Raw genomic sequence first — 26,788 nt, forward strand, 5'->3', positions numbered from 1 at the left:
CTGTCCACGGCTCAGCGCATGGAAAGATAGGTCGACCATAGGGGTCGGCACATCACTCACGGCTCAGCGCACGCCGACTATGGTCGACCGCTCGCGCGCAATCTCAGTTTTCTGAGTTATTTCAAATGTTTGAAATTTTGTTATGTTTGATTGGTTTTGTCAGTTACTATAAATACAAGTCAAAACACTTGTATCAACCAACATTTGTCAATTTGTATTCAAGTGTTCAAGGAAACAAGAAAGAGTGAAAAAGGTGTCAAAGATTCATCATCTTCATCTTCAACAGTTCACAATACATCAACTGCACACAATAACTTTTGATGTGATTCGTGATAGATTGAAAGTGATAAGGTTCGTAGCTACGATTGGAGAATCGGGTTCGAGTTGAAGTCTTGGCAGGTTCTTTCTTGAATAAAACCATTAGGGTTTTATCCTCCAATACCGGTTTGTGTTTGGGGGTTTTTGGACGAATTGCTTCATTAACATTCAGCTGAGCGAAGGTGACTGATAAGAGAACGTCTTCATCAGTTTAGTAGCGGAGTCGGTGTTTGTGTAGTGAAGGATTCGGGTTTGATTCGTTCGTGTTCGTGATCAGCCGGGCCAAGGGGTTGAAGAACGGAAGGTTCCTCAACGAGTGGCAGGAAACGGAGGTCCAGCATCAACGATCAAAGGTCTTGATTCATCTTGAATCAAGGAGCAAGGATAAGAAGTATCATTCAACACATTGGAAGTTCTGTTGTTTACATACTTTGCAATCCTTGTAAAAACGATTAAATCTCACAGGTGATATCTAATTAATCATCTCAATTCTATTTTTAGAATTGAGGGCAGACGTACCCCGAAGCGAGGACGGCGGGGGAACTGCCTCATCAAATCTGCGTCTTCTTTAATTTTCTGCATAATCTGTTTTTCAGCTTAAAATTTAAGTGATTTTAGTTTAAGCAATTTTTACCAAACGTTGATATAAGTTGAGTAAAAGATTAAAACTGTTGTTTGAATACTAAGTACAATAATACATTGTACTAGGCTAAATTGAATTACTTACTCAACTCAAATATCACTTGGAGTGTTTATGCACACCAAGTGTTTGTAAATTTGCTTAAGCCAAAGTTGTCTTAAGATTGCATCAGTTTAAATTTGGTGTTTTGATTCATTGGAACTAGGCTTGCTAGTAAGTGAATTATATCATTGATTGTGCAATTAGTGTAGTGACTTGTATCTCAATTTATCACTTATCCATTAGCTTAACGCATATCCGGTTTTTCAATAACGGTTCGTTTTAGACTAAAATTTTCCTCGGCTGCTTCCGCATTTAAAACAACTTTTCAAAACCAATTTTCTTTCAAATTGGTAGCGCCGACTCAAGTTTTTAATTGGGATCTATTCAACCCCCCCTTCTAGATCCGTGCCATAGTCTAACAAGTGGTATCAGGAGCTCCGGTTCACTCCGTGCTTCAAAATACAACGTTGATAGAAAATGGCTAACGAACCTAAAGGGGCTTACAATAGAGCTCCCGTTTTCAATGGTGAAAATTATAGTTATTGGAAAGACTGTATGCGGGTGCACATAAATTCCATAGATAGAAAAATATGGAATGTTATTCTCAATGGTCCAATTGAAATAACCATGACCAATGAGAATAATGAAATAGTGCCTAAGCCCGAAGCACAATGGACCGATGATGATGAAAGAAATACAACTATGATTGGAAAGCCAAAAATATCCTAATCTCCTCATTAGGTGTAGACGAATACTATCGTGTATCCCATTGTCCTACTGCTAAGGCGATGTGGGATTCACTTCAAATTGCCCATGAGGGGACGAATGATGTTAAATTGGCTAGAATCAATACACTAACACAAGAGTTTGATCTCTTTTTCATGGAGCAAGGGGAAACCATTGCCGACATGCAAAAGAGATTCACTCATCTAATCAATCGATTACATTCACTAGGTAAACCTATTTCCAATGATGTTGCTACTAATAAGATCTTAAGATGTCTTAACAGGGAATGGCAGCCGAAAGTGACCGCCATCAAAGAGGCAAATGATCTTACCACATTGGACTTGACAACATTGTTCGGTAAACTACAAGAGCATGAACAAGTTCTCTTAAGCTTGGAACAACACGAAAGGAAAGAAAAGAAAGACAAAGCTAAGGTGAGTGAAAAGAAATCAATAGCTCTAAAGACTTCCTCCTCAAAGTCTCAAGCAAAAGAGCAAAGTGATTATTCATCGAGTGACGAAGAAGAAGAGGACAAGAGTGAAGATATGGGGCTGTTCGTCAAACGCTACAACCGTTACGTGAGAAAGAACGACATCCAACATTCCGAGAAGAACTTGGTAAACTTCCGGAAGCAATCTAGGTTCTCTAAAAATGATGACTCAAAAGGAAAAACAACTAGAGGGTCGTGCTATAAGTGTGGAAAGCCGGGTCACTACAAACCGGACTGTCCGATGAACAAAAAGACAAAAGAAAAAGACTCATACAAATCACATAAGAAACCATCAAAGCCAAGGAGGGCATACATAGCTTGGGAAAGCGATAGCGACTCCTCCGATGATGAAAGCTCTAGTGATGAAGATGAAAATGCAAATCTATGTCTCTCTGCTCATCAAAAGAACAAGAAGAAACAGGTACGACATGCTAAATATGAAAATTCCTCTGGTATGTCTCATCATGAATTGCAAACTGCTTTTGACACTTTACACTATGAAGCGAAAGAGGCCTTTAAAAGGCTTGCCTCAAATAAGAAAATCTTTTCTCATTTAGAACAAAAAATTCAAGAATCCGAAAGGAAACTTGAGGCACTTAAGGCTTCTATAGTGGAAAGCACAAAAATAAGTTATGAGGACCTTAAAAGTAGAATGATGAACTTTGGGTGTGATACTTGTTACATTTGGCAAGGTGAAGTAAGGAACCTAAAAGCCAAACTTGACAAGGCTCTTGAGCCCAAGATTACATTTGCTATTGATAAATCTAATTTTCGAAAGAGTATGGTTAATCCATATCAAAAATACAAATATGTTATAAAGGATGAAGATAGCAAAAGTGATCAAAATGAAAAGTTCTCTTGTCTTTATTGTTGCAAGAAAGGCCATTCCATTGCCAAATGCAGATTTAGGAGATTTTTGGTTCCTAAAGGCATTTATCAATGGATGCCCAAATGCAACCATTTCGTTCCTCACCACTCAGGACCCAATAAGCAATTGGGTACCTTCTCTTGTTAATTATCTTGTCACAGGTACAATGCCTCGAGACTACCGAGAGAAGATGGGTTCTCGACAGTGGATGCTCAAGGCACATGTCAGGAGACATATCTCTCTTCATTGACTTCGTGGCTAAAAAGAAGGGATATGTAACTTATGGTGATAACAACCGTGGAGCAATACTTGGTAAAGGTAGTGTAGGTAATCCTTCCTCTACTACTATTTCTGATGTGTTGCTTGTCGAAGGTCTTAAACACAATCTACTTAGAATCAGTCAATTATGTGACAAAGGATACAATGTATCGTTTTCAAAAGATTGTTGCAAAATTGTACATAATGATGATAAGAAGAGTATGTTTAATGGTCTTCGTGTGAACAATGTCTATATGCTTGACTTAAATGAAGTATCGTTAACAAGTGACAAATGCCTCGTAACAATGAATGAAGATTCATGGTTATGGCATAGGCGTTTAGCACATGTTAACTTTGACTTACTCAACAAAGTAGTCTCAAAAGATCTAGTCCTAGGTCTCCCCAAAATTAAGTTCACCAAGGATCACCTTTGTGATGCTTGTCAAAAGGGGAAGCAAACGAGGATCTCATTTAAATCCAAAAATATCGTTTCAACAACGAGACCTCTCGAGCTTCTCCATATGGATTTATTTGGGCCATCTAGGATTAAAAGTCTAGGAGGAAACTATTACGGTTTCGTAATAGTGGATGACTTTTCTCGATTTTGTTGGACTATTTTCTTAGTAAGTAAGAGTGACACATTCGCTGCCTTTGAACGATTTGCTAAGCTTTCCCAAAATAAACTAAATACAAACATTGTTGCAATTAGAAGCGATCATGGAGGTGAATTTGAAAATCACCTATTTGAAGAATATTGCGGTAACCATGGTATTGATCATAACTTCTCCGCTCCACGTACTCCTCAACAAAATGGGGTTGTGGAGCGTAAAAATAGAATTTTGGAAGAATTGGGAAGAACAATGATCAACGAAAGTGGCTTACCAAAATATTTTGGGCCGACGCCATTAGTACGGCTTGTTATGTTTTGAATAGGGTGCTTATACGCCCCATTCTAAATAAAACACCGTATGAACTTTTAAAAGGGCGAAAGCCAAATGTTTCTCACTTACATGTCTTTGGTTGCAAATGTTTTGTCTTGAACAATGGAAAGGAAAACTTAGGGAAATTCGATTCCAAGGCCGACGAAGGTATCTTCCTCGGATACTCTCAATCTAGCAAAGCATATAGAATATACAACAAGCGATTACTTACTATAGAAGAGTCTGTACATGTTACTTTTGATGAATCCAATCCGAGAAACGTCGGAAAGGGTAGTGTTTTTCATGGTGCAGGTACATCTACCGAAGACATACTCAAAGGTGGCGAGCCGGGGATTGATCAACCCGACATAGCCAAAATTGAGGAGGACAAAGATGTACACCATGAGGAAACCGAGGTAGTTCATCCGCATTCAAACGATGATCTTCCTCAAGCTTGGAAGTCTTCCAAAGACCATCCAATCGACAACATTATCGGAGATATCTCAAAGGGTGTAACAACTCGATCTAAGCTAAGTAATTTCTGTTATCACTTCGCTTTCGTTTCGCAGATGGAACCTAAAAACCCTAAAGAAGCCCTACTCGATGAACACTGGTTTTTATCAATGCAGGAGGAACTTAATCAGTTCACCAGAAATGAGGTTTGGGACCTTGTCCCTCCTCCGCGAGATCATCGAGTAATCGGCACCCGATGGGTGTTTAGGAACAAGCTGGACGAAAACGGGGTAATAACCCGTAATAAGGCGCGTTTAGTCGCGCAAGGGTATAACCAAGAGGAAGGCATCGACTATGAGGAAACTTATGCGCCGGTTGCCCGACTCGAGGCTATACGCCTTCTCCTTGCCTTCGCTTGTGCAAAGGATTTTAAGTTATTCCAAATGGATGTTAAGAGCGCTTTCCTTAACGGTCACATAAATGAAGAAGTTTACGTCGCACAACCTTCGGGTTTCGAATCCCATGAGTATCCTGATCATGTTTATAAACTGAAAAGGGCTTTGTATGGCCTCAAACAAGCTCCTAGAGCTTGGTATGAGAGACTGAGCAAGTTCTTACTCGATCAAGGTTACTCAAGAGGAAAGGTTGACACAACCCTCTTCATTAAACGTCAAGGAAAGCACTTGATATTAGTGCAAATTTATGTAGATGATATCATTTTTGGGTCTACTAACATGAATCTTGTGAGAGAGTTCTCTGACCTTATGCAGGGCGAATTCGAGATGAGTATGATGGGGGAGCTCACATACTTCCTCGGTCTGCAAATCAAACAGCTCAAAGAAGGAACCTTCGTGAGCCCGACAAAGTATTGTTTGGACCTCATCAAGAGATTTGACATGGCAAAAGCTAAGGCCATAGACACCCCCATGCCTACGTGTACAAACTTGAACAAAGATGAAGACGGTAAGGAAGTAGATGTAAAACGGTATAGAGGTATGATTGGTTCACTCCTTTATCTCACTGCTTCTCGTCCCGATATTATGTTTAGCGTATGCATGTATGCAAGATATCAATCATGTCCCAAGGAATCCCATTTAAAAGCCGTTAAACGGATACTTCGATATCTATCCGGTACTCCGAAGTATGGACTATGGTATTCCAAAGGTAATGATTGTTCCTTGGTAGGTTTTTCCGACTCCGACTTTGCCGGTTGCAAATCGGATAGGAAGAGCACCAGTGGCACTTGTCACTTATTTTCAAACTCTTTGGTTAGTTGGCATAGCAAGAAACAGGTTTCAGTTGCTTTGTCAACCGCCGAAGCGGAATACGTTGCCGCCGGTAGTTGTTGTGCCCAAATCCTATGGATTAAGCAACAACTATTGGACTTTAACCTCAAACTTGAACGTATTCCCATTTTTTGTGACAACACAAGTGCTATTAACCTGACCAAGAATCCTGTGCTACATTCTCGCACCAAACATATCGAAATTCGACACCACTTTCTTAGGGATCATGTAGAGAAAGGTGACATTGTGTTTGAACACGTCAATACTGAAAATCAACTAGCGGACATTTTCACAAAGCCGCTAGCCTCTGAACCTTTCTTTCATATCCGCCGAGAACTTGGGATTCTCGATATTTCGGAACGGGCACTCTAATCTACTGTTTTACCTTATTCCATATAAAACCTTAATCCTGTACTTCTGACAAATCTATGTTGTTGTAAGCACAAGTCTACAGTTCACTAAGTCACTCCGGCATTAAGGTGATAATGTTCCTCTTTCTCTCCCTCTGCAAAATCTCATGACTACAATAGCTTTATCTCATAATGATGTTGCTTATACATATATAATTGATATCTCTCTTTGGTTGTTTATTGCTGTATGAACTGTTAATTATGCATCAAACTGGTCATTGCATGTGCTAAATAGTGAAAAATGGAAATTTGAACTGTATGAGTCGACCGCAGCAGGGCTATGGTCGACGCATGATTAAATAATTTTTGCATTTTCTCAAAAATCAAACAGTATGCGTCGACGCATACAGGGGTATGGTCGACGCATCGCTCGAAAATTTCGTTTTTCTGCAGAAAAATTTAAATCATCTCTCATGCATTCCCATTCAAAAACCATCATTAAGTGTGCATTTACATTCCATCACCTTTCAAACTACCCACTACCTTGTAACTTGCATCTACCTAGTGGCTATTATTCTTTGTCCCTCCATCTTCCCAAAACCCTAACCTTTCCACTATAAATTGGGAAAAACCCTCTCTAGAAGAATCACTCTCAAAACCCTTATTAAACCTTCTCTCTACATCCAAACACTTAGTTTCAAACCTACTCAAATGGCTTCCTCATCACGCAGACCTTCCGGCAAGAGAACCCGAGAATCATCCGCCGCATCTCTTCCCTTATCTGCTGTATCACTCGTTCCACCCACTCGTGTTGAAACCTTCAACAGTGATTTCAGCAAAAGAGGTGTTGTGCAACAACATGCGTTCTACAAACTTGAAGCTGAACGCATGCACCTTCCGGAAGTCCTGTCTCTGCTGCAGCATCAAGGCTTCATAAACTTCTTGGAGTGCAACACTAAATACAGTGAAGACCTTGTCCGAGTTTTCTACGCCGGTTCATTCAAGAAGTCCTTACAGCAGCCAACGTTCATCATCCGCCTTTCCCATACACCTCTATTTCATCTGACAAAGAGTTTAGCACAAAAACCATGTCTATGATGGGATATCTTTGGTGCAATGAGCGGAGAAAGTATAAGTTTGTTAGAAGAGGATATGTTCCTCCAAGGGTTGACAGTGATGAAGGCGAAGAACAAGACGATGATGTGGAAAATGAAGAAGAAGAAGAAGAAGCAAGGCACGATGCTGCTTACAATGGTGGAGATGACAGTCCTTCACCCGTTGGCACTCATGACTACTCCGGCTCTGCTTGGGTTCAGCAGCCGGATACAAATGAAGAAGATGTTCCACGCTGGGGTAGCTGGGGTGATTGGCAACATACGGGCTGGACAACTCAACGTGAATCTTACCAGCCGTATCACCAAGTTGAGGAAGAATTTCCTTCGTCCCCTCCACAGCAAGCAGATTCTTCAGAGCTGTTGGATATGATGCGAAACATGCAACTTGCCCAACAATCCTTCATGCAAGCCCAGGATGACCGATATGCTCAGATTAACAGTCAACTTCAATCCCAAAATGAGCGGCTCGACAACCTCTCCACAAGCCTAAATGGACGGTATGCAGATTTGGAACGGTGTGTCGACAGGAGTCTCAGGCATCTGGAAGGTGTTTCGGATTACCTATCAACTCTGGCTGACCCCAGCAGAAACCCAGGCGTCTGCTACCATCCAGGCCACCGTCACCTAAGACAATAGACCTTCATTTGCATATTACATGTTGCTTGTTGTTTCTGAATGCATTCCTGTTTTTCTCTGTTTTGCCTGTTTATGCAACCATAATCTCTTTAATGTATTTTTTATCTAATTAATGACTATTGACTTGAAATGATATAAGTGTGATATTATTCTCTGTCTCTGCTATTATCTGTGAACTTTTCATTGTTATCTTGAATAATCACTCTGTCTCTCTTTTTGATGTTGTCAAAGGGGGAGAATAGTGCAGACAAGACAAAAATGCCCATAACTAACAGTTGCTTTCGCTTTCTGCAAATAGCCTTAGATTACAAAAGAAAGGGGGAGTATGCAAAATGTGTCAATACCGCATGCTGTTTGTCACGTGGATTTATACAGATTGTCATCATCAAAAAGGGGGAGTATGTAAAGACAAAGAGTCATACAACATACGATCGCAAGTTTCGATGATGACAAAAGACCATCATGCACGTCTACAAACAAATGTAACACATGAGCCACCATATCCTTTGTTACGTTTTTCTAAATATGTTATAATCATTAAAAGCATGTGGACAAAGTGTGATCATGACAAAATGCATGAAAAATCACAAAACACTTGTTTTTGCAGATTTGAAGGCTTTGAGTCGACCATAGGGGTCAGCTCAAAGCTCACGGGTCAGCGCGAAGCTCAGCCCAAACTGGAGGTGGTCAGCACAAAATTGCTTGCGTCGACCATAAGGGTCGGCGCTTGGCTCACGGGTCAGCGCACAAACCCCTTGCGTCGACCACACGTCGGCGCATGACATAGTGATGCTGTCCACGGCTCAGCGCATGGAAAGATAGGTCGACCATAGGGGTCGGCACATCACTCACGGCTCAGCGCACGCCGACCTATGGTCGACCGCTCGCGCGCAATCTCAGTTTTCTGAGTTATTTCAAATGTTTGAAATTCTGTTATGTTTGATTGGTTTTGTCAGTTACTATAAATACAAGTCAAAACACTTGTATCAACCAACATTTGTCAATTTGTATTCAAGTGTTCAAGGAAACAAGAAAGAGTGAAAAAGGTGTCAAAGATTCATCATCTTCATCTTCAACAGTTCACAATACATCAACTGCACACAATAACTTTTGATGTGATTCGTGATAGATTGAAAGTGATAAGGTTCGTAGCTACGATTGGAGAATCGGGTTCGAGTTGAAGTCTTGGCAGGTTCTTTCTTGAATAAAACCATTAGGGTTTTATCCTCCAATACCGGTTTGTGTTTGGGGGTTTTTGGACGAATTGCTTCATTAACATTCAGCTGAGCGAAGGTGACTGATAAGAGAACGTCTTCATCAGTTTAGTAGCGGAGTCGGTGTTTGTGTAGTGAAGGATTCGGGTTTGATTCGTTCGTGTTCGTGATCAGCCGGGCCAAGGGGTTGAAGAACGGAAGGTTCCTCAACGAGTGGCAGGAAACGGAGGTCCAGCATCAACGATCAAAGGTCTTGATTCATCTTGAATCAAGGAGCAAGGATAAGAAATATCATTCAACACATTGGAAGTTCTGTTGTTTACATACTTTGCAATCCTTGTAAAAACGATTAAATCTCACAGGTGATATCTAATTAATCATCTCAATTCTATTTTTAGAATTGAGGGCAGACGTACCCCGAAGCGAGGACGGCGGGGGAACTGCCTCATCAAATCTGCGTCTTCTTTAATTTTCTGCATAATCTGTTTTTCAGCTTAAAATTTAAGTGATTTTAGTTTAAGCAATTTTTACCAAACGTTGATATAAGTTGAGTAAAAGATTAAAACTGTTGTTTGAATACTAAGTACAATAATACATTGTACTAGGCTAAATTGAATTACTTACTCAACTCAAATATCACTTGGAGTGTTTATGCACACCAAGTGTTTGTAAATTTGCTTAAGCCAAAGTTGTCTTAAGATTGCATCAGTTTAAATTGGTGTTTTGATTCATTGGAACTAGGCTTGCTAGTAAGTGAATTATATCATTGATTGTGCAATTAGTGTAGTGACTTGTATCTCAATTTATCACTTATCCATTAGCTTAACGCATATCCGGTTTTCCAATAACGGTTCGTTTTAGACTAAAATTTTCCTCGGCTGCTTCCGCATTTAAAACAACTTTTCAAAACCAATTTTCTTTCAAATTGGTAGCGCCGACTCAAGTTTTTAATTGGGATCTATTCAACCCCCCTTTCTAGATCCGTGCCATAGTCTAACAGAAAACATTTCATATTTCCGACTCGATTTACATGCATTTTAGTGTCATTTTCTATGTCTTTTTATGATGTTATACTGGTATTTTATGTCTGTTTCAAGTACTCAACACTTAGATGCCTCTGTGCGAGAAAACGGAAAAAATAGATAAAACAAGAGAAAATGACAAGTTTTCTACTGTCATGACGGGCTCACTGCCAACATGATGGTTGTCATGGTGTTTAAGGTCAAGTCCTTCATATAAAGTCAACAAAAAAAAAGAAGAAAACACACCTGAGTTGGATGACGGGTGGGTCGTCATCTTCCCCAACCTCATGACGGACGAGTCATCATTACCATGACGCCCGTCAGGTATGTTAAGGCCAGAAAATACGCCCATGTATCAGGACTCAGTTTTGGTTCTCCTTCCATTTTCTCCACTTCTCATACACGATCTGAAGCAACCCCGGTTCGATTTTTGACACTATAAATAGGATATTCCAGTTTAGAAAAAACATCATCCAAGCTTATTGTTATTTTTGAGCCAAAAAAGTACTTATTTTAAAGTGATAAATTTGTCACATCGAGGAATTATTATAATGTTTAGTTTTCCTTTGAATTTCATCTGCCTATCTTTCAGTTGCTGCTATTGTAATCTTGCCGACATAATTTTTCAGGAATTTATTTCAAACGTTTTCTGTACTAAATTCAAGTCTCTAGTTTGGAGCAAGTTATTATTTTCTTGCATTTCAATTCATACATGCTCTTTATTTTTCTACTTCTTTTAATTTGCTATTGTACCTGCATATTTCTATTTAGTGTTATATTTATTATGTTAGACATGAACATGAAAATCATTTACAGTAACATTAACGTAACAAATATGTCTAGCTAAATCTGTCGAATCTAGAATGTAAGGACCGTCGTACCGATGGTGCTTTAATTAGTCGACATAAATTATAATTAAAATATAAATTGTTTCTGGCCTGAATATTTTTTGTTTTAAAATTAAAGTTTGTTGCAAAAGAAAAAAGAAAAAACGTAGAGATATCAGTTTCAGCTCGAAATAATGAAACCTTTATCTAAATGTAGAAAAACTCGGTTTTTTATTTTAAACACGGCAAAAACATTTTTTTATCAATTAAGAAAATTCCAAATTTCAAAAAGGCAATTTTAAGAGTATAAGCGGACACACGAAAGCGGGCGTTTATACGGTTAAAATCTGATACCGAACATGCGAAAGCGTGCGGTACCTTTAAATTAATTTTCTATCTTAAGAGACTTTTTGAGTAATTAAAAGTAATTATGTTCCAAAAAAGAATTTTACACTGTAACACGTTACACACACAAAAGTGTGCAGTTAAATTACAGACCTAAATTCGTTATCGGTTACACGAAAGCGAACGGTACCTTAAAAATTAATTATTTTTCTACAAGAAAATATTGTCTCATTTTAATTATAAGTAACGATTTTGTGAATGCTAACGATCGACGAGAGCCACATTACAGTCTCTCGTTTCATAATTAATTCAAAATAACTTATTTTCCCTTTTTCTGCAAACGAGAACACTTATTCATCGCCTTAGATACACATGAAGGATAAATAACTGTAGTTGACATTGATTTCTGTGGGTTAGACACTTTTTATACTATAACTGATATTTCCATGCACTTGCTGACCTATCAGCTCTTGGATGTCCCAATCGATTATGCCATAAATTATTAGATAAAGTAATAAAGTAGATGGCGTTGTGCTTTGAGTGGATGGTCTTGGAGTAAGAGGGTAAAGTTCACCTGAGCTATTACATCTCATTAAAGACATCCATGTCTGAAGACCCTTCACAGAAAAACCAAATGGATCAAATTCAACATAAACTTCATTGCTAATGGTAAACTTTCGTACAGAAACAAGATTTTTGATTAATTTGGATACATACACGACACTATTCAAGGTTAAGGGAGTATGAGAATTTGTTAATAATGCATTGCCACGACTGATAACTGAAATATTATGACAACTACCGACAATAATATGATTACTTATGTTAGAATAAGACGTTAGGTTACTTCTATTTGCTATCATGTGAGATGTGGCTCATGTGTCCATGTACCTTTGCTCATAGTGTGCACTGCAGCCTAAATATTTATTGGTGTGTATGACTGTTGTGCTGAAGCGACATGTGTATGACTGTGGTTTCTGACCAAGAATGTTGGGTTGACGGATTGGAGTGACTAATTACTGCCAATTTCAGTTGTAGGATATGGGCAAGGAGGGGTGGCCCATGGTTGTCAGTGTGTAGCCCAAGGAGGATAGACCAATGTCTGTTGTGGAGATGGTTGATTCCATACCCTTGTTAATAAAGGTGTGATTGTTCGCCTCGACCACCATCACGATCGCGATTCCATCCCCCACGATTGTTGCCTAAACGACTGTGTCCGCCTTGACCACCAGTGTTACTTTTGGTGTTACTTTTTGCTAGTGTCGTTTCTTCTAAGACAACCATAGATCGGACCTTGTAAAAAGGAGAGAGAGTTTCATAATGACATATTTGAGAGTCAACAATAACATATGCATCTCGGAGTTCAAAAACAAGTTAAAAAACCATACGTTTATTTGATACAAGTCCACAACATTAAATAATTGATCGGAAAGAGATTTAATGTGTTGGCACTATAAGAAAGCGTCGAGATGTATACATTTAGGGCCTGTTTGAAACACTTTTCAATTTTAGTTCTTAAAATTTGTTTTTCAAATCTATTTTAAAAAACTATTTTTAAGAAGAAAATTAACAAAAAATTTGTTTGATAAAGTAATTTTTAAAAACTGTTTTAAAAATATGAAAATGAAAAAACTTATTTGATAATCTAATCTTTTAAAATCACATTAATGTTATTAATGAAAATTATAAATTTTTTATGTTTTTTCTTCGAGTTTTATAATACTAAAAACTAAAAAGTGAGAAGCAAAACACAATTAAACTGTTTCACTTTTTTACTTTTAAAAACTGAAAAATAGAAAAGAGTTTTTAAAAACACTTTTACAAAACATTATATTCAAACAAATTTTTAAATTTTAAATTTTCAAAAACTAAAAAAGAGTTTTTAAGATGCATTTCAAACAGGCCCTTAGTGAGCATCCAAGTATTCAATCCCTACTTCATATATATATATATATATATATATATATATATATATATATATATATATATATACATATATAACAACAAAAATTAGCATCTCCATCAAATAAAAATAAAACAAAATGCAGGTGCACTGAACGCAAGTTTGAGTCACACTGAAGGCAACTGGCTGGCAAACGCAGCGGATTTGGTCATCGGCCGCCACAACCGGTGAGAAACTCCGTTCAACTTTTCCTCTTTCCGATTTTGTTTCACTCGTCTCTACTGTCTGTAGCGCCCGCGATGATGCAATTCCAGTGCGATTTGCGGCCGCCATAGCCGCCTCTGTTAAATACAACACATCAGTCAATTGCGCCGGAGAAGAACTGCGCTAAAACTGCGCATTTTCTCCCTTGTATTTATATCTATGGTTATGTATTATTAATATTTTTCTTATTTTTGTTATCCAATATTGCGCATTTATGAATTCATACTCAGCCTTGGTTGTAATTTGCAAAACACCATAGATATAGCTTGAGCTAGTTATATTTTGAAAATTCAGGATTATTGTTTGGTTTGATTTCTTTTTCTTTGATGTCTTTTAAAGCCAGATTTACTTACCCGCCGTAGACGCATTTTTTCTGTTGTGACGGTCAAAATGAACGATGGATCTTGATTCAGTTCTATAATAATCTGCGACTATTTTGAAGTAAGAGTAAATTAGATTGTAAGGCTTTTTTTTCCTATCTGGCTCTGGAATGATGTTAATTAGCCAAATCAAACAATAATGTGCTCCATGACGCAACCGACTTTATCCGTTTGGATCATGTTGATGACTCTCATGTTGAAGCGCATTTCTCTGATGATAAACAAAGAGATTGGTTTTTCTATTCCTGACCAGAACTAGTTACCATAACACTTCTCTTTCTCTAAAGAAAAGAAAAGAAGTTACCTTTTATATTAACTCTTATCTATATTTGATGTTTGGTAGCATTTTTGTTCATAATGAGTCTCTTGCTATATTAAATTCTATCCAATTTGAAATGTTTCAATTTGGGCTGAAATAGATTAATTTTGCAGGTTTGAGTCGATGATTTGGGTGACATCTTAATTCTCATATCATTCCACCATTTACTTGTGCAATATGGTTATTCTGCTTTGCATTCTCCTCATCGTCATAAAGGGTCCAACCCTTTGCTCTGGAAATATGTGAGTGTATAAAAATCCTCAATCATGTCTTCATCTTATTAATCTGTAGTTTCGACTTACAAATTAGAAATATTTGTTATTAACTTGATTATTATAGTGGTTGGTTGATTATTATTATAGGGCCGAGGACAAAATTTTGAAAGTTGGAGAAGAGCTATGGAGAGAAACTCTGCCGTTACGAGGTGGCTCTTGTTTTTATCAACTACAAGGTCTGAAACCTCAAACGTGGTATGAAGTGAAGATATCATATCCAGCAACTGTATGTCTATTATGTGTTCTTTCAGTTCTTTGCAGAAGATTTTTCCTCTAGAAACTAACAGACACGAAATATATTACAGATACCCGCAAGCTTTTCCTTACAATTGAAGAGAAACAAGTCAGATGTTGTACTCAACAATAACAGGAGATTGCTCAACACCGAAAAACTCATTTTTAAGACCTATGGCGATCAGGTGCAATGTTAGTACGAAGTCATACTCCAAACTTTCCGAGGCTTAGCTTTATTATGCATTATTCTTACGACCTTGACTTGACTTAATTCAGGATGAAGCCCATTTAGTATTAGTAACTGTGGAGCCAGAGGGGTTTCCTGCAAAACCGCATGTACCCGAGAGGAAGTTTATTATTTTTAACATAGGTAATATTATGCATAATATATATTTAGAATTTTGAAGTTAGTAATTGCTGCTTCTCATGTTTCATTGCTAATTTTCCTTGTTCTATTATTCTTCTGTTGTTACAACAGTGTGTGATGAACTATTGTTGGGCATACCCTACAAAGCTTGGTGGGTGGTGGCACTGGCATTACTGTGTCTAGGAGTTGCATTCGCGGTTCCTTGTTTTCTTCCATTGTATTTGCTACCAAAGAACCAAGTGCTACAATCAGACCGTGTTTCGAAAACTTCTTGACAAGCTTCCCAGGATGATATTGTTACTGTATGACTGTCTATCCAAATGCTGAGGCACACTTCATGTCATTGAAGATATAATTTTGGAATTCATCTAACCACTAATATTTCAAGTTTTCTATTTGTGCCTGACTGCCTTTGGTTATAATGTAACAAAACTATTAGTCTCTGATATTTTAGCTTATGATGAGGCTTATAACTTTAGACTGTTTTTTTAGCATTTCATTACATAGTTATCTTTTCTGTCTTTCTAAGTCCATTCAACCGTAATCTGAACTGTTATTTTAGCTTATGATGAGGCTTATAACTTTAGACTGTTATTTTACTTATATTCTGTTTCTTTTTTATTACTCCCACCACTCTATTTTCAGTTCTATTGTTTCTCTTTTATTCTACTAGTGTTTTAGAGTGTCGTGATTTCTAAAGTCGCTTATTTGAGAGCCAAAAGAAATATGCAGAAAAAACCGAATCTTCTATGACCGACTCAATGATTAGTTTCATAATAAGCCTAAATATTCTAAATTATGGCAATATCTTGAAGCATACTGAGGGTCAAAAACTTTAATTGCAGTAACTTAGATATAAACTATTACATATGTTTTAAAATTTGTTGAGATGACTACAACTTCATTTTTTACATATTAAACTAGATACTTGTCTCTTCAAATTTCTACCATTTCTTAATTGGAAATGAGTATTTTAGACGTTGGAGTACATCCTAATTGTTAGTGAGTCTTGTTTAGCCATGTGGACAATATTCATGTACAATTTGTCATTTTGCTTTGGCAGCTACCTAATCTTTTTTTAATAGATAAAATCATAGAAACACATTATCTATATCTATTTTGTGGATATATTATCAAAACAAATATTATATTAATCAATCAGAATGTTATTTTGAGGAGCCAAAAGAACACGATCAATTTGTGTTTGATTACATATCAATAATAACTCTTGCTTGAAGTAGCAGTGTGTGTTCATGTTCAATCTTAGCAACTTCTGAGGAAAAAAGACTAAATAAAAGAGTATGGCTGAAATCAAAGGCGAGCACAATGTCCATGTTGTTTCGGAAGAAGAGCCAGTTTCAGCAAAACCACTGCCTAACAAGCCAAAGCGAGTTGCGTCGCTTGACATCTTCCGGGGTCTTACTGTTGCAGTATGTTTTCCATATCAGTGTAGTTTTTAAGCCACCTACATAAACATCATTTAATTTGCATTACCATGTTGTGATGATATGTGTTGGTTGCAGCTTATGATCTTGGTTGATGATGCTGGAGATCAATGGCCAGTGATTGGTCATGCGCCGTGGAATGGCTGCCATCTTGCTGATTTTGTTATGCCTTTCTTTTTGTTCATTGTAGGAATGGCCATTCCACTTTCTCTCAAGGTTGGCTAAGATTGCTTCAATTTGTTTTTTCGTCCTTGGTTCAAACCAGTTCTTTATTTGCTTACGTCTTCTGTTTTATGTGCCAGAAAATACCAAATAAACTTCTAGCTGTTAAAAAGGTGATAGTAAGAACACTGAAACTCCTCTTCTGGGGTCTGCTCTTACAAGGTTAGTTTTTCTAACATAAAGAGAAGTTATTAGAAGATATTATTTCATATTCTAACAAAAATCATTAATATTGGTCTTGTGAAAGTTATTCTCTTGAAATGTGTTATAATAATTGAAAGACAACATCAATATGCTTTGTTTTTGTTGTGATGAATGCCTGTAACAATGAAGGTGGCTTTTCACATGCTCCTGACCATCTATCATATGGAGTTGACGTGAAACACATAAGGTGGTGTGGTATTCTTCAGGTGATTGATTTCGATCCCCTTTTTCCCGGTTATTTTGGTAGGGTAGGATAGATTTTCGATATAATGACTTTAAAAAAGATAAATCTTGTGTTTGTACTCATAGAGAATTGCTCTAGCATATTTGGTCGTGTCACTGGTGGAGATAATTTCAAGAAGTGGACAAGCCAGAGATGATCCGGAACACACAAACCTCTCGATAGTTAAGCTGTACTATTGGCATTGGTTAGTCTGTAATGGCATGGTTTTCGTTGATGGCCAGTATGATCTGCTTTTTTTGAGTATTCTGTAAATTACAATTTCAGGCTGGTAGCGGCGTGTATAGTTATAGTTTACATGACTTTACTTTATGGAATACATGTTCCAGACTGGACATTCACTGTTCATAATCCAGACAGCATATATAACGGCACAACTTTCACCGTAAGCTTCAGTTCTCGCCTCTTGTTTTCCATCTTCTTTTCAACTCTCTCTAATTTGTTTGCTCATCTGATTTTAGGTGTCGTGTGGTGTCCGAGGGAAACTTGACCCTCCTTGTAATGCCGTGGGATATATTGACAGAGTGGTGCTTGGAATTAATCATGTGTATAAGAAGCCAGCTTGGAGGAAATCTGAAGTGTGTTGTTATTTTCTACTAACTTTTTTGAATGAATCACTTTTTTATGGGTTGTGATAATTTCAAACACTTATTGCCTTTCATGCAAGTCTCGCAGGCTTGTACCATGAAATCTCCGTATGAAGGGCCTTTTAAAAAAACTGCTCCTGCATGGTGTTATGCTCCTTTTGAACCAGAAGGAATTCTGAGGTCTAGATTACTGCAGAAATCGCAAACATGGCGCTACAGACTTTATTATGATTATGAATACTCCCCTTTTGTTGAGCCTATTCCTTAGATTAATATCATTTGCATCTGCAGCTCAATATCTGCTATTCTATCCACGATCATCGGATTGCATTATGGACATGTACTCGTACACTTGCAGGTAAAACCTGTAACTCAAAGTAATCCGTGTTTGAAATCTTAACTTCGGTTCACCTTTTAACTTTTTTGATTTTAGGATCATCTTTCTAGATTGAAGCAATGGATTCTCATAGGCCTAGCTCTCCTTACTTTAGGATTTGTTCTTCATTTCACCCACGGTCCGAAATCTTACCCCAGTGTTGGTTTGAACTTACTACACAACCAAAAAATCTGACGCTTCCCATTTTTCTTTCCTTTCTTCCATTTACTGCAGCCATTCCTTTGAATAAACAGCTCTACTCGCTAAGCTATGTTTGCGTAACATCTGGTGCAGCGGCTTTAGTTTTTTCAGCCTTCTATGTAATGGTATATTTCTGGAAATAATATTTTCTCCCTGTGGCTATTTTTCACAATTGTCTCATTTGGGTTGATTTAGAAATTGTATTATGACATCGCAGGTTGATATTCTCGGATTAAAATTATTGTTCGTCCCTCTTAAATGGATCGGTATGAATGCCATGTTTGTCTTTGTCATGGCAGCTGAGGGAATCTTCGCAGGATTCATCAATGGGTGGTATTATGACAACCCTCAAAATACACTGGTACATTTATCTTAACTGATTTTCTATATACTTTGGTTCATGAACTCGTGGATACGACACGAACCATAATTGACACAAACATAAGATCACCAACAACAAAGTTATATTGACAACACATCAGTAGAACATGATTATTATCATCGATGTTTTGTAAACAGATCTATTGGATCCAAGAGCATGTCTTCATTAGAGTTTGGCATTCAACGAAACTAGGTATGTTACTGTATGTGATCTTCGTCGAGATCCTATTCTGGGCTGTCATAGCAGGCATTTTGCACCAATTGGGAATATATTGGAAGCTTTGAACTTTAAAAATAATGAACGTGCATGCTGTTTTTTATTTATTGATTGCTGAATGTAATCTTGTTTTTTTGTGTGTGTAATATAAGTGAGATGTCGTGGATTGGAATTCACGCCCCTGCAATAAGATGTATCTACGGAGCTACCAATTGAGCTAGCTATCAATTAAGTTGATTTATCATATTTGTTACTCCCTCCGTTCCTTTTTAAGTGTCATTTTTTGATTTTTTACACATACTAAGAAAACTAATCATTATTGTTACTTTTCAAACAATAATTCTTCTTTTACCTATAATACCCTTAATTATTTATTACATTCACTTTACTTTTTCTCTCTCTGCAATCATTATTTAAGGGTAATTTTGAAAAAATTGCAATTAATACTACCTTGAACTTTGCAAGTGACAATTAAAAAGAAATAAATTTTTTGTAAGAAAGTGACACTTATAAAAGAACGGAGGGAGTATTTAATAATGTTAATTTTAGTATGTTTATGTATTGGAAGTTATTTGTTCGTTTTTAAATTCACATATTGGCATGTTGTCTATATGTAAAATTTGAAAAGCCGCTAGCTGCCTCTATTATTTCATTGGCTAATCAGGGATATATTCTCTCCATCCCACAATTGACCATTTCCACACATATTAAAAAAAAGTGTGATACTTAAAAAGAGAGAATGAAAATTTTATTGAAGTACTATCATTTATTATGGATTAAAAGTGATGAAAGTGGTAATAACTAAATAGTATAATTAAAAAAAGGAATCCATTTATATTGTAAATTGAATTGAATCATTTATTTTTGAATATTCTAGTATCCCAAACGGATCACCTATTAATAGACCGAGGGAGTAATAATTTGGAGAGATTTCTTAATGTACCCTATATGTTTCTTAGTTATCATGCAAAAATACTTAAATGCCCTTAAATTTCAGAGATGCATCTTTGGACGTACCTAAACATAAATGAACGTTAAAATATTCTGGAGATGCATCTATGGTATAATACGGAGATGCATCTTTGAATGATTTGATGCCTAAATTGCGTCTGAATCTTTTCTCTCCCTCATTTCTCATATTTTTTAAAAAAAAACACCAAAGTTTCTGAAATTCGTTCTTATCAACAAGTCAAATATAAAGGAACCAAGGTTAAAGGAACTTCAATCAACATCATCCAACACTAAAGTAAAGTGAAAAATTGTAATTTTTTTATGTTTTGAATAGTTTTTGAGTTTTTGTGTAAATGAGTAAAAGTTGATGTATAAGTTAGGAAATGAGTAGAAATCGGATGATTGATAGTTTAGATGATTGATAACATAATGTAAAATATGATAGTTGGTTGAAAATGATGATCAATTCAATATTATTTTCGTTCAATCCCTACATTGCCTCCATTGACGCAACTTCTGAGTTGCAGAAAGTTTTGGAGATGTATCTCTGAAATTTTTCAACGTTTTATTTTTCCAGCAATCGGAGATGCATCTCCGAAATTTACTGTTATTTTTTTTTGTCTGTTAATGTTGCTTGTGGTGTTATATGCTTGTACTAATTGTCTATTTTACTTTAAGTTATAGGCATAATGGTTGATAGACACGATCGACTGAGGCACAGAAGGATTGCACAGCACGCATCGGTGCGGCGGGAGAGGAGCCAATATGTTTTGGATGCTCATACTTCCTCTGCACATGCAGAGTCATCTACTTCTCGAGCTCATGCTTCTCCCCATGTTACTTCATCCTCTTCTTCCTATAGGAGACGTGATTCACCTACTGACGCATCACTCTCTTCGTTCTTCCGCAGGCACCAGGTTTCCCCTATTCAGGTGCTTGAGGTACCCGATTCACCAGTGTCACCTCTCATTGTAAGTGCTTTTGAGTCCGTGCCACCTCTTATTGTTGATGTTGCTGATCCAATGCCACCTCTATAGGGTGAGACTGATGTGGATGCTGAGCTAGAGGCATATGGAGGAGGCTCTGTAAATTTGTCATTACTGCCTTTATACCTAAACCATGCTGCCAGAGATATCTGGGATAGAGAGGTAGTATTAGTTGGATTCATTCTTTTTTATTCACATTAATTTTAAATGATAAATGTCTGACATTGATTTTTTTTAGAAGCGTGATCCACGGAAGTTTATTATCCACAAACAAAAGATTATTGGCTTGCCTCAGTCTAATGAGGATTGGTTTCATGAGATTTTATCCTTATCTGGTCTGAATGACTTGTGCATGACCGGTTATACTACGGTCAACCACGAGATGCTTAATGCAATCGTAGAGAGATGACACTCGGAGACCTCGTTATTTCATCTCCTGCTTGGTGAGATGTTTATCACACTTGGCGATGTCTCGTGTTTGCTACATCTTCCGGTAAGTGAATAGTCCTAAATCATGGGAGGATTACCAAAGACGAGGCACTCGAGATGATGATATATTATCTAGGGGCTGACCTAGAGGAGACGAAAGATGAGTTGGACAGGATCGGGTGGGGGGGGGGGCTCATGCTAAATTTGAATACCTGAAAAAGGTATATACATATGAGTTACGGAGGGCACATCAAGCCACATGTGATGACAAATAGGTGTGGCTCCACATAATGCATGCTATGAGAGCATACCTGTTATATTTAGTTGGCACTGTGATTTTTATGGACAAGACTGTCACTTATACAAATGTCATCTATCTACGGTACTTCCATGATTTTGAGCGGATCCATAAGTACAACTAGGGGGCGCTTGTTTGGTCTACCTGTACTCAAAGTTGAGAGAGGATTATATGTGGAAGACGAAGCAGGTCACATGCAGCGTCATACTACTGACGCTAATAATTTATGGTCTTTTGATGTTTCTTTGTCATTTATGCAAAGTCATTACTGATAATTCGTGTGATCCAAACTTTTCATTTAAGACTTAGATCCTCCAGCACTACCCGCGCATCTCCGGCTGGGCGAGTGTTGAGACTTAGACTGAGGATATGTCGTGTGCTATTACTTTTTCCCCGCTCATAGGGAATCAGGCGACTAAGCCTTTCATAGTGTATCTTGATCGTTTAGTTGTCGAGGACATTCACTTCAACAGCTATGTCGATCACCGTCAGACGCGACCATTTGGCGAGATATTGCTATACTCTAGATGGTTGGCCTACAGATCACGGCTTATTACTCATCATCTGCTTGAGCACGTCATGCGATAGTTTGGCTACGCAAACCATTCTCAGACACCTTGTTGTCTATGCTCATCCTTATTTGACATGTAGACAGATATATGACATGTTTGATGATTATGAGAGTCATCTAGTATCGAAGGAGGCACATAGTATCATAGTTGTGAACGACTGGAGCTACGTCGAATGGTATATCAGATGATTCTTTAGGGTGTCACATTCGTACATGGTGCATGCTGCTCTAGGGGACCCACCTAAGCTAGCTCATCAGAAGATACTAGAGGAAGAGCAGACACGGTTAGATCATAATGAGGATGTCTTGTCTAGATATTGTCGCATTGTGGAGATTGCGCAGGCAACGATTAATATATGTATCTTCCTTGATGGGTATGATGTGAGGCATGTCCTAGATGCCATCATGACGGAGGCACATGGGGCATCGATGTACCAAAGACAGCGCTGGAGGACGGGGGGGTTGATGGCCGAAAAGGCAGAGTTGGCAAAAGAGGCAGAGGCGATGTAGTCAGACATACACAATAATGCATTATTATATAGTAGTGGTAGTAATATGGATTGTATTTTATTTTGACATCATGTTACTTTATCGTTCTTCTCGACTTTTTTTTTACATTTATTAGTCTTTTATTTATATATGACATTTTTGGACCATCTAGACTTATGTACGTCATTTTTTTGCATATCACTTGTATGGTTTAAATTTTCATATGAGAAAACATAACAAGAACAATTATGATCTGATAAATTACGGAGATGTATCTCCGTAAAATAAACGGAGATGCATCTCTGAAATATTTTAAATTTGTAAAATGGCTTCTTAGTGTGATCTATGGTAGACGTTTTAAACGGAGATGCATCTAGACTTATGTTGTACTTTTTTTTCAAAGTGGGGTACTAATAGAAAGAGAGAAATCGGAAAAAATGGAGAGAGAGAGAGAGAGAGAGAGAGAGAGAATATTACATTTTATGTAATGTTAGTTACATGATACAACAAGTTGAATATTTATAGCTTAAAGGAAGTGTGACTCGAGGAGGTGGTAAAGGAAGAAAACAGAAGGTAAAGATTATAAGTGATTAAACTCCTCTTCCTGTATAAAGCAAGTATATTTTACTCCTTACGAAAGTATATTTATCTCTCTTTAGCATATTCAAAAAGACGAGAAAAAATAATACAACCACATATATCATGTAAAACACAAAGAAGAAGAAAAAGAAGAAACGTTTGACAAATTAATTCATGCATGATTAATTTAAAATTCCTAACTTTATTCTTATGGAAAACAAATTTATTTAAGAATAAGTTTTGTAAAAATATCTACCAGTTGATTAGATGAGAACATTAACTTAATTACGTAATCCCTTTTTTCGACATGATCCATAATAAAATGATATCTAATATCAATGTCTTTAGCCAAAAAATAACGTATTTAATTTTTCGTGAGATTTATGGAGCTAGTGTTGTCGTATTTTATCATGAGAGTTTTGAGATTGACTTTGTAATCACTTAGTTATTGTTTCATCAAGATAACTTGCGCACAACAACTACTTGACACAATGTAATATGCTTTAGTTGTGGATAATGTAACACTTGCTTCTTTCTTTCTATGTCAAGAGACAAGTGAGTTGTCAATCAAATGCCATATATTGCTGATACTTTTTCGATCCAATTTGCACCAAGCAAAATCAAAATTAGAGTACCCAACTAAAGTATAATTTGTCTCTTCGGGGTACTATAAACTCATAGTTGATGTGCGAGTAAGATACCTCATAATGTGTTTGACCACAACCATATGCGATTCTTTGAAGTTTGCTAGAAAATATGGACAAAGCTGACATCACACATGACATTAGGAAGAGATGGTGTAAGATAAAATAGAGAGTCTACCATACCTCGATATTTGTCTCCTTCTACTGATTTTTCTTCTTCGTCCTTATCTAAATTGCATGACATACTCATCGGGGTTGAGATTGGATTTGTTTATCCATGTCAAATCTCATTAGTAGTTATTTGTAGTATTTTGTTTGATAAATGAAAATACCTTACTTTAATCTACAATCCAAGAAATTATGAAAACTCCCTATCATAGACATTTTGAATTCATTATGCGTCATATTAGAAAATTCTGTAAACAATGACTCGTTAGTAGCACAAAAAATGATGTCATCGACATAAATTTTCACAAGTAAAATGTCATGCTCAATTTTTTAATAAAGATAAATGTATAAACTTTTCACTTTAAAAATTATTTTCAAGTAGAAACTTGCTCAACCATGTGTACCAAGTTTGAGGGGCTTGTTTTAAACCATAAAGAGCCCTTTTCAACTTAAAGAAAAGATCAGAGAAAGAAGAATTTATAAACCAGGAAGGTTGATCAACATACACATCCTCCATAATGTAACTGTTCAAGAACGAGCTATTTACATCCATTTAGTAGAGTTTAAAATCCAAAATACATGAGATGGCTAAAAGCATTCTTATGGCCTCTAATCTAGCTACAAGAGCATATGTTTCATTGAAATCTATGTATTTCTGTTGATTGTAACCTTTCGCAATGAGTCTTACTTTATATATTAAAATATTTCCATTTTCATTAAGCTTGTTGTGAAAGACCCATTAAGCTTGTTGAGAACGAGTTCCGAAATATTCTTTCTCTCAAATTGATTTAACTATTCTTGCATGATGTTCTTTGCCTCAATTTAGGAATCAAATGTCATAAAGTTACATACCCGATTAAGGGAATGTCGTGTTGTGCCTCTCTTAAAAATATCTCCATTCTTTGGGAAGATCCGAATGATCAATATTTAAAGCTTCATTTTGATGCTCTTCTATTTGACTTTGATTTTTATCTTTATATTGATATTTATCTTGATCCTTGTCTTGATCTATCTTGATATTTATCATAGACACAATTCTTTTATTGAAAATTCTAAATTATTTATAAGAAGTGGAATATCCTAAAAATAGGCATTCATAAGCTATAACGTCAAACTTTATAATATTATCCTTTATGGTATAGAGAGCAAAATGTTTGCATTTGAACATATGAAGGTGAGAAGTATTAGCTTTCCTTCCTTTGTATAAGTCATAGGGAACTTGCTTTAGAATTTGTATCATCAAGACATGAGTCATCATGTAGCAAGCAATGTTTATCACATCAGCCTAAAATTACTTAGGAAAGTTAGTCTCATTGAGCATCACTTTTGATATCTCTTCAAGAATCTATTTTTTCACTCCACTGCCCCATTTTTTTGGGGGAGTACATGGAGAAGAAAAAACGTGCTTAATTCCATTATCATTACAATAGTTCTCAAAATCCACAGTTTGGAATTCACCACCATAATTGTATCAGATTAATATAATGTTTAGCTCTTTATCATTATGGATAACCTTGGTTAACTTTTAAATGAATCAAACACATCTCTTTTATAAGATAAGAAAATTGTTCATGTATAGCAAGAGTAGTCATCCAGAACTATAAGGGCATAGTAATCCTGCTAAAACTAATGGTTTTGGATAAGCCAAAAATATCCATATGCAACATTTGTAAACCTATTTGTAGAAACAATATTTTTAGATTTAAATGAGGCATTTACTTGTTTACCCTTCTGGCATGCATCACATAATCCATGTTTTTCAAAATGTAAGTTTGGAAATCCAATTACTAAATCCTTGTGGACCAAATTATTCAGGTGATCCATGTGGATATGAGCTACTTTTATATGCCATGGGCGAGATTCATCCTCATTGATCAAAAGATATCCATCATTTAATGAGATTTTGATAAGTTTTACGAGGTAAATACTCATATTTCTAGTACTTCTAAAAAAACAGTTTGATTTGACTTAGATTTTATAACCTTGCATCTAGAAGAATCAAATGTTTAAATATTACCTTTGTCACATAATTGACTAATACTTAGCAGACTATACTTTAAACCATTTGTACTTTCTAAAAGTACAATAGTGACAATCTCTTGTGGTTAAGAGTTGTTAGAGGTTTTTAAGGTTGTTATGGTGTTAGAGAAAGCTCACATATGAAAGGTGAGAATATATGTTTATGATGTTTCATAGGGATCCGAATCCTCATTCTCAACATCAGGGTTGGGATATTTATAAGAGCCTTTTGGGTCCAAGTCTTAGGACCGAAGAAGGAAATATTCATACTTCCCACTTTTAGGAGTGTGGGAAGTGGGTAATTATTTTCTCTATTTTTCTCGATAACATGACTTCCTCTCCCATACCATTACATATAGGGGTGCATCACTTCCCATGTTTCCACAAGATGAGCGAGTAATCTAGGAAACACGTCACATTATTAGGAAACGAGTGCACACCATGACAAACATGATCCACTAACAACAATTGGGTGAATCATGTCCCTGCTTTGGGCAAAGGTTGTTGTCCTCCTGCCTCATGGTGAAT

General features: G+C 36.7%; 2 protein-coding genes and 1 non-coding gene across 5 annotated transcripts; all 3 read left to right on the top strand.

Annotated features, from left to right (window-relative positions):
* Positions 1-13,499: 13,499 nt before the first annotated feature.
* Positions 13,500-15,846, top strand: LOC127132387 (uncharacterized). Of its 3 annotated transcripts, none has more exons than XM_051061332.1 (7): positions 13,516-13,640; positions 14,017-14,118; positions 14,490-14,618; positions 14,739-14,877; positions 14,957-15,070; positions 15,162-15,255; positions 15,364-15,846. In XM_051061332.1, exons 3-7 carry the CDS (start codon positions 14,554-14,556, stop codon positions 15,525-15,527), a joined length of 576 nt encoding a protein of 191 aa, XP_050917289.1. In that variant the 5' UTR covers positions 13,516-13,640; positions 14,017-14,118; positions 14,490-14,553; the 3' UTR covers positions 15,528-15,846. The 3 variants fall into 3 exon arrangements, with proteins under 3 accessions (XP_050917288.1, XP_050917289.1, XP_050917290.1); XM_051061333.1 differs by having other exon boundaries at positions 13,525-13,640; positions 14,021-14,118; XM_051061331.1 differs by lacking the exon at positions 14,017-14,118 and having other exon boundaries at positions 13,500-13,640.
* Positions 14,163-14,311, top strand: LOC127134273 (small nucleolar RNA snoR127). Its single transcript, XR_007808025.1, has one exon. It is a non-coding gene; the product is annotated as a small nucleolar RNA snoR127 (small nucleolar RNA).
* Positions 15,847-15,993: 147 nt separating the features above from the next.
* On the top strand, positions 15,994-19,379 carry LOC127132386 (uncharacterized). The gene is made up of 13 exons (XM_051061330.1): positions 15,994-16,682; positions 16,776-16,913; positions 17,000-17,081; positions 17,253-17,329; positions 17,433-17,551; positions 17,632-17,749; positions 17,826-17,942; positions 18,040-18,131; positions 18,243-18,309; positions 18,385-18,466; positions 18,562-18,653; positions 18,746-18,889; positions 19,048-19,379. Exons 1-13 carry the CDS (start codon positions 16,554-16,556, stop codon positions 19,192-19,194), a joined length of 1,404 nt encoding a protein of 467 aa, XP_050917287.1. The 5' UTR covers positions 15,994-16,553; the 3' UTR covers positions 19,195-19,379.
* Positions 19,380-26,788: the final 7,409 nt, after the last annotated feature.

The sequence above is a fragment of the Lathyrus oleraceus genome, chromosome 3, assembly GCF_024323335.1.
Source record: "Lathyrus oleraceus cultivar Zhongwan6 chromosome 3, CAAS_Psat_ZW6_1.0, whole genome shotgun sequence".
Classification (NCBI taxonomy): Eukaryota; Viridiplantae; Streptophyta; class Magnoliopsida; order Fabales; family Fabaceae; genus Lathyrus; species Lathyrus oleraceus.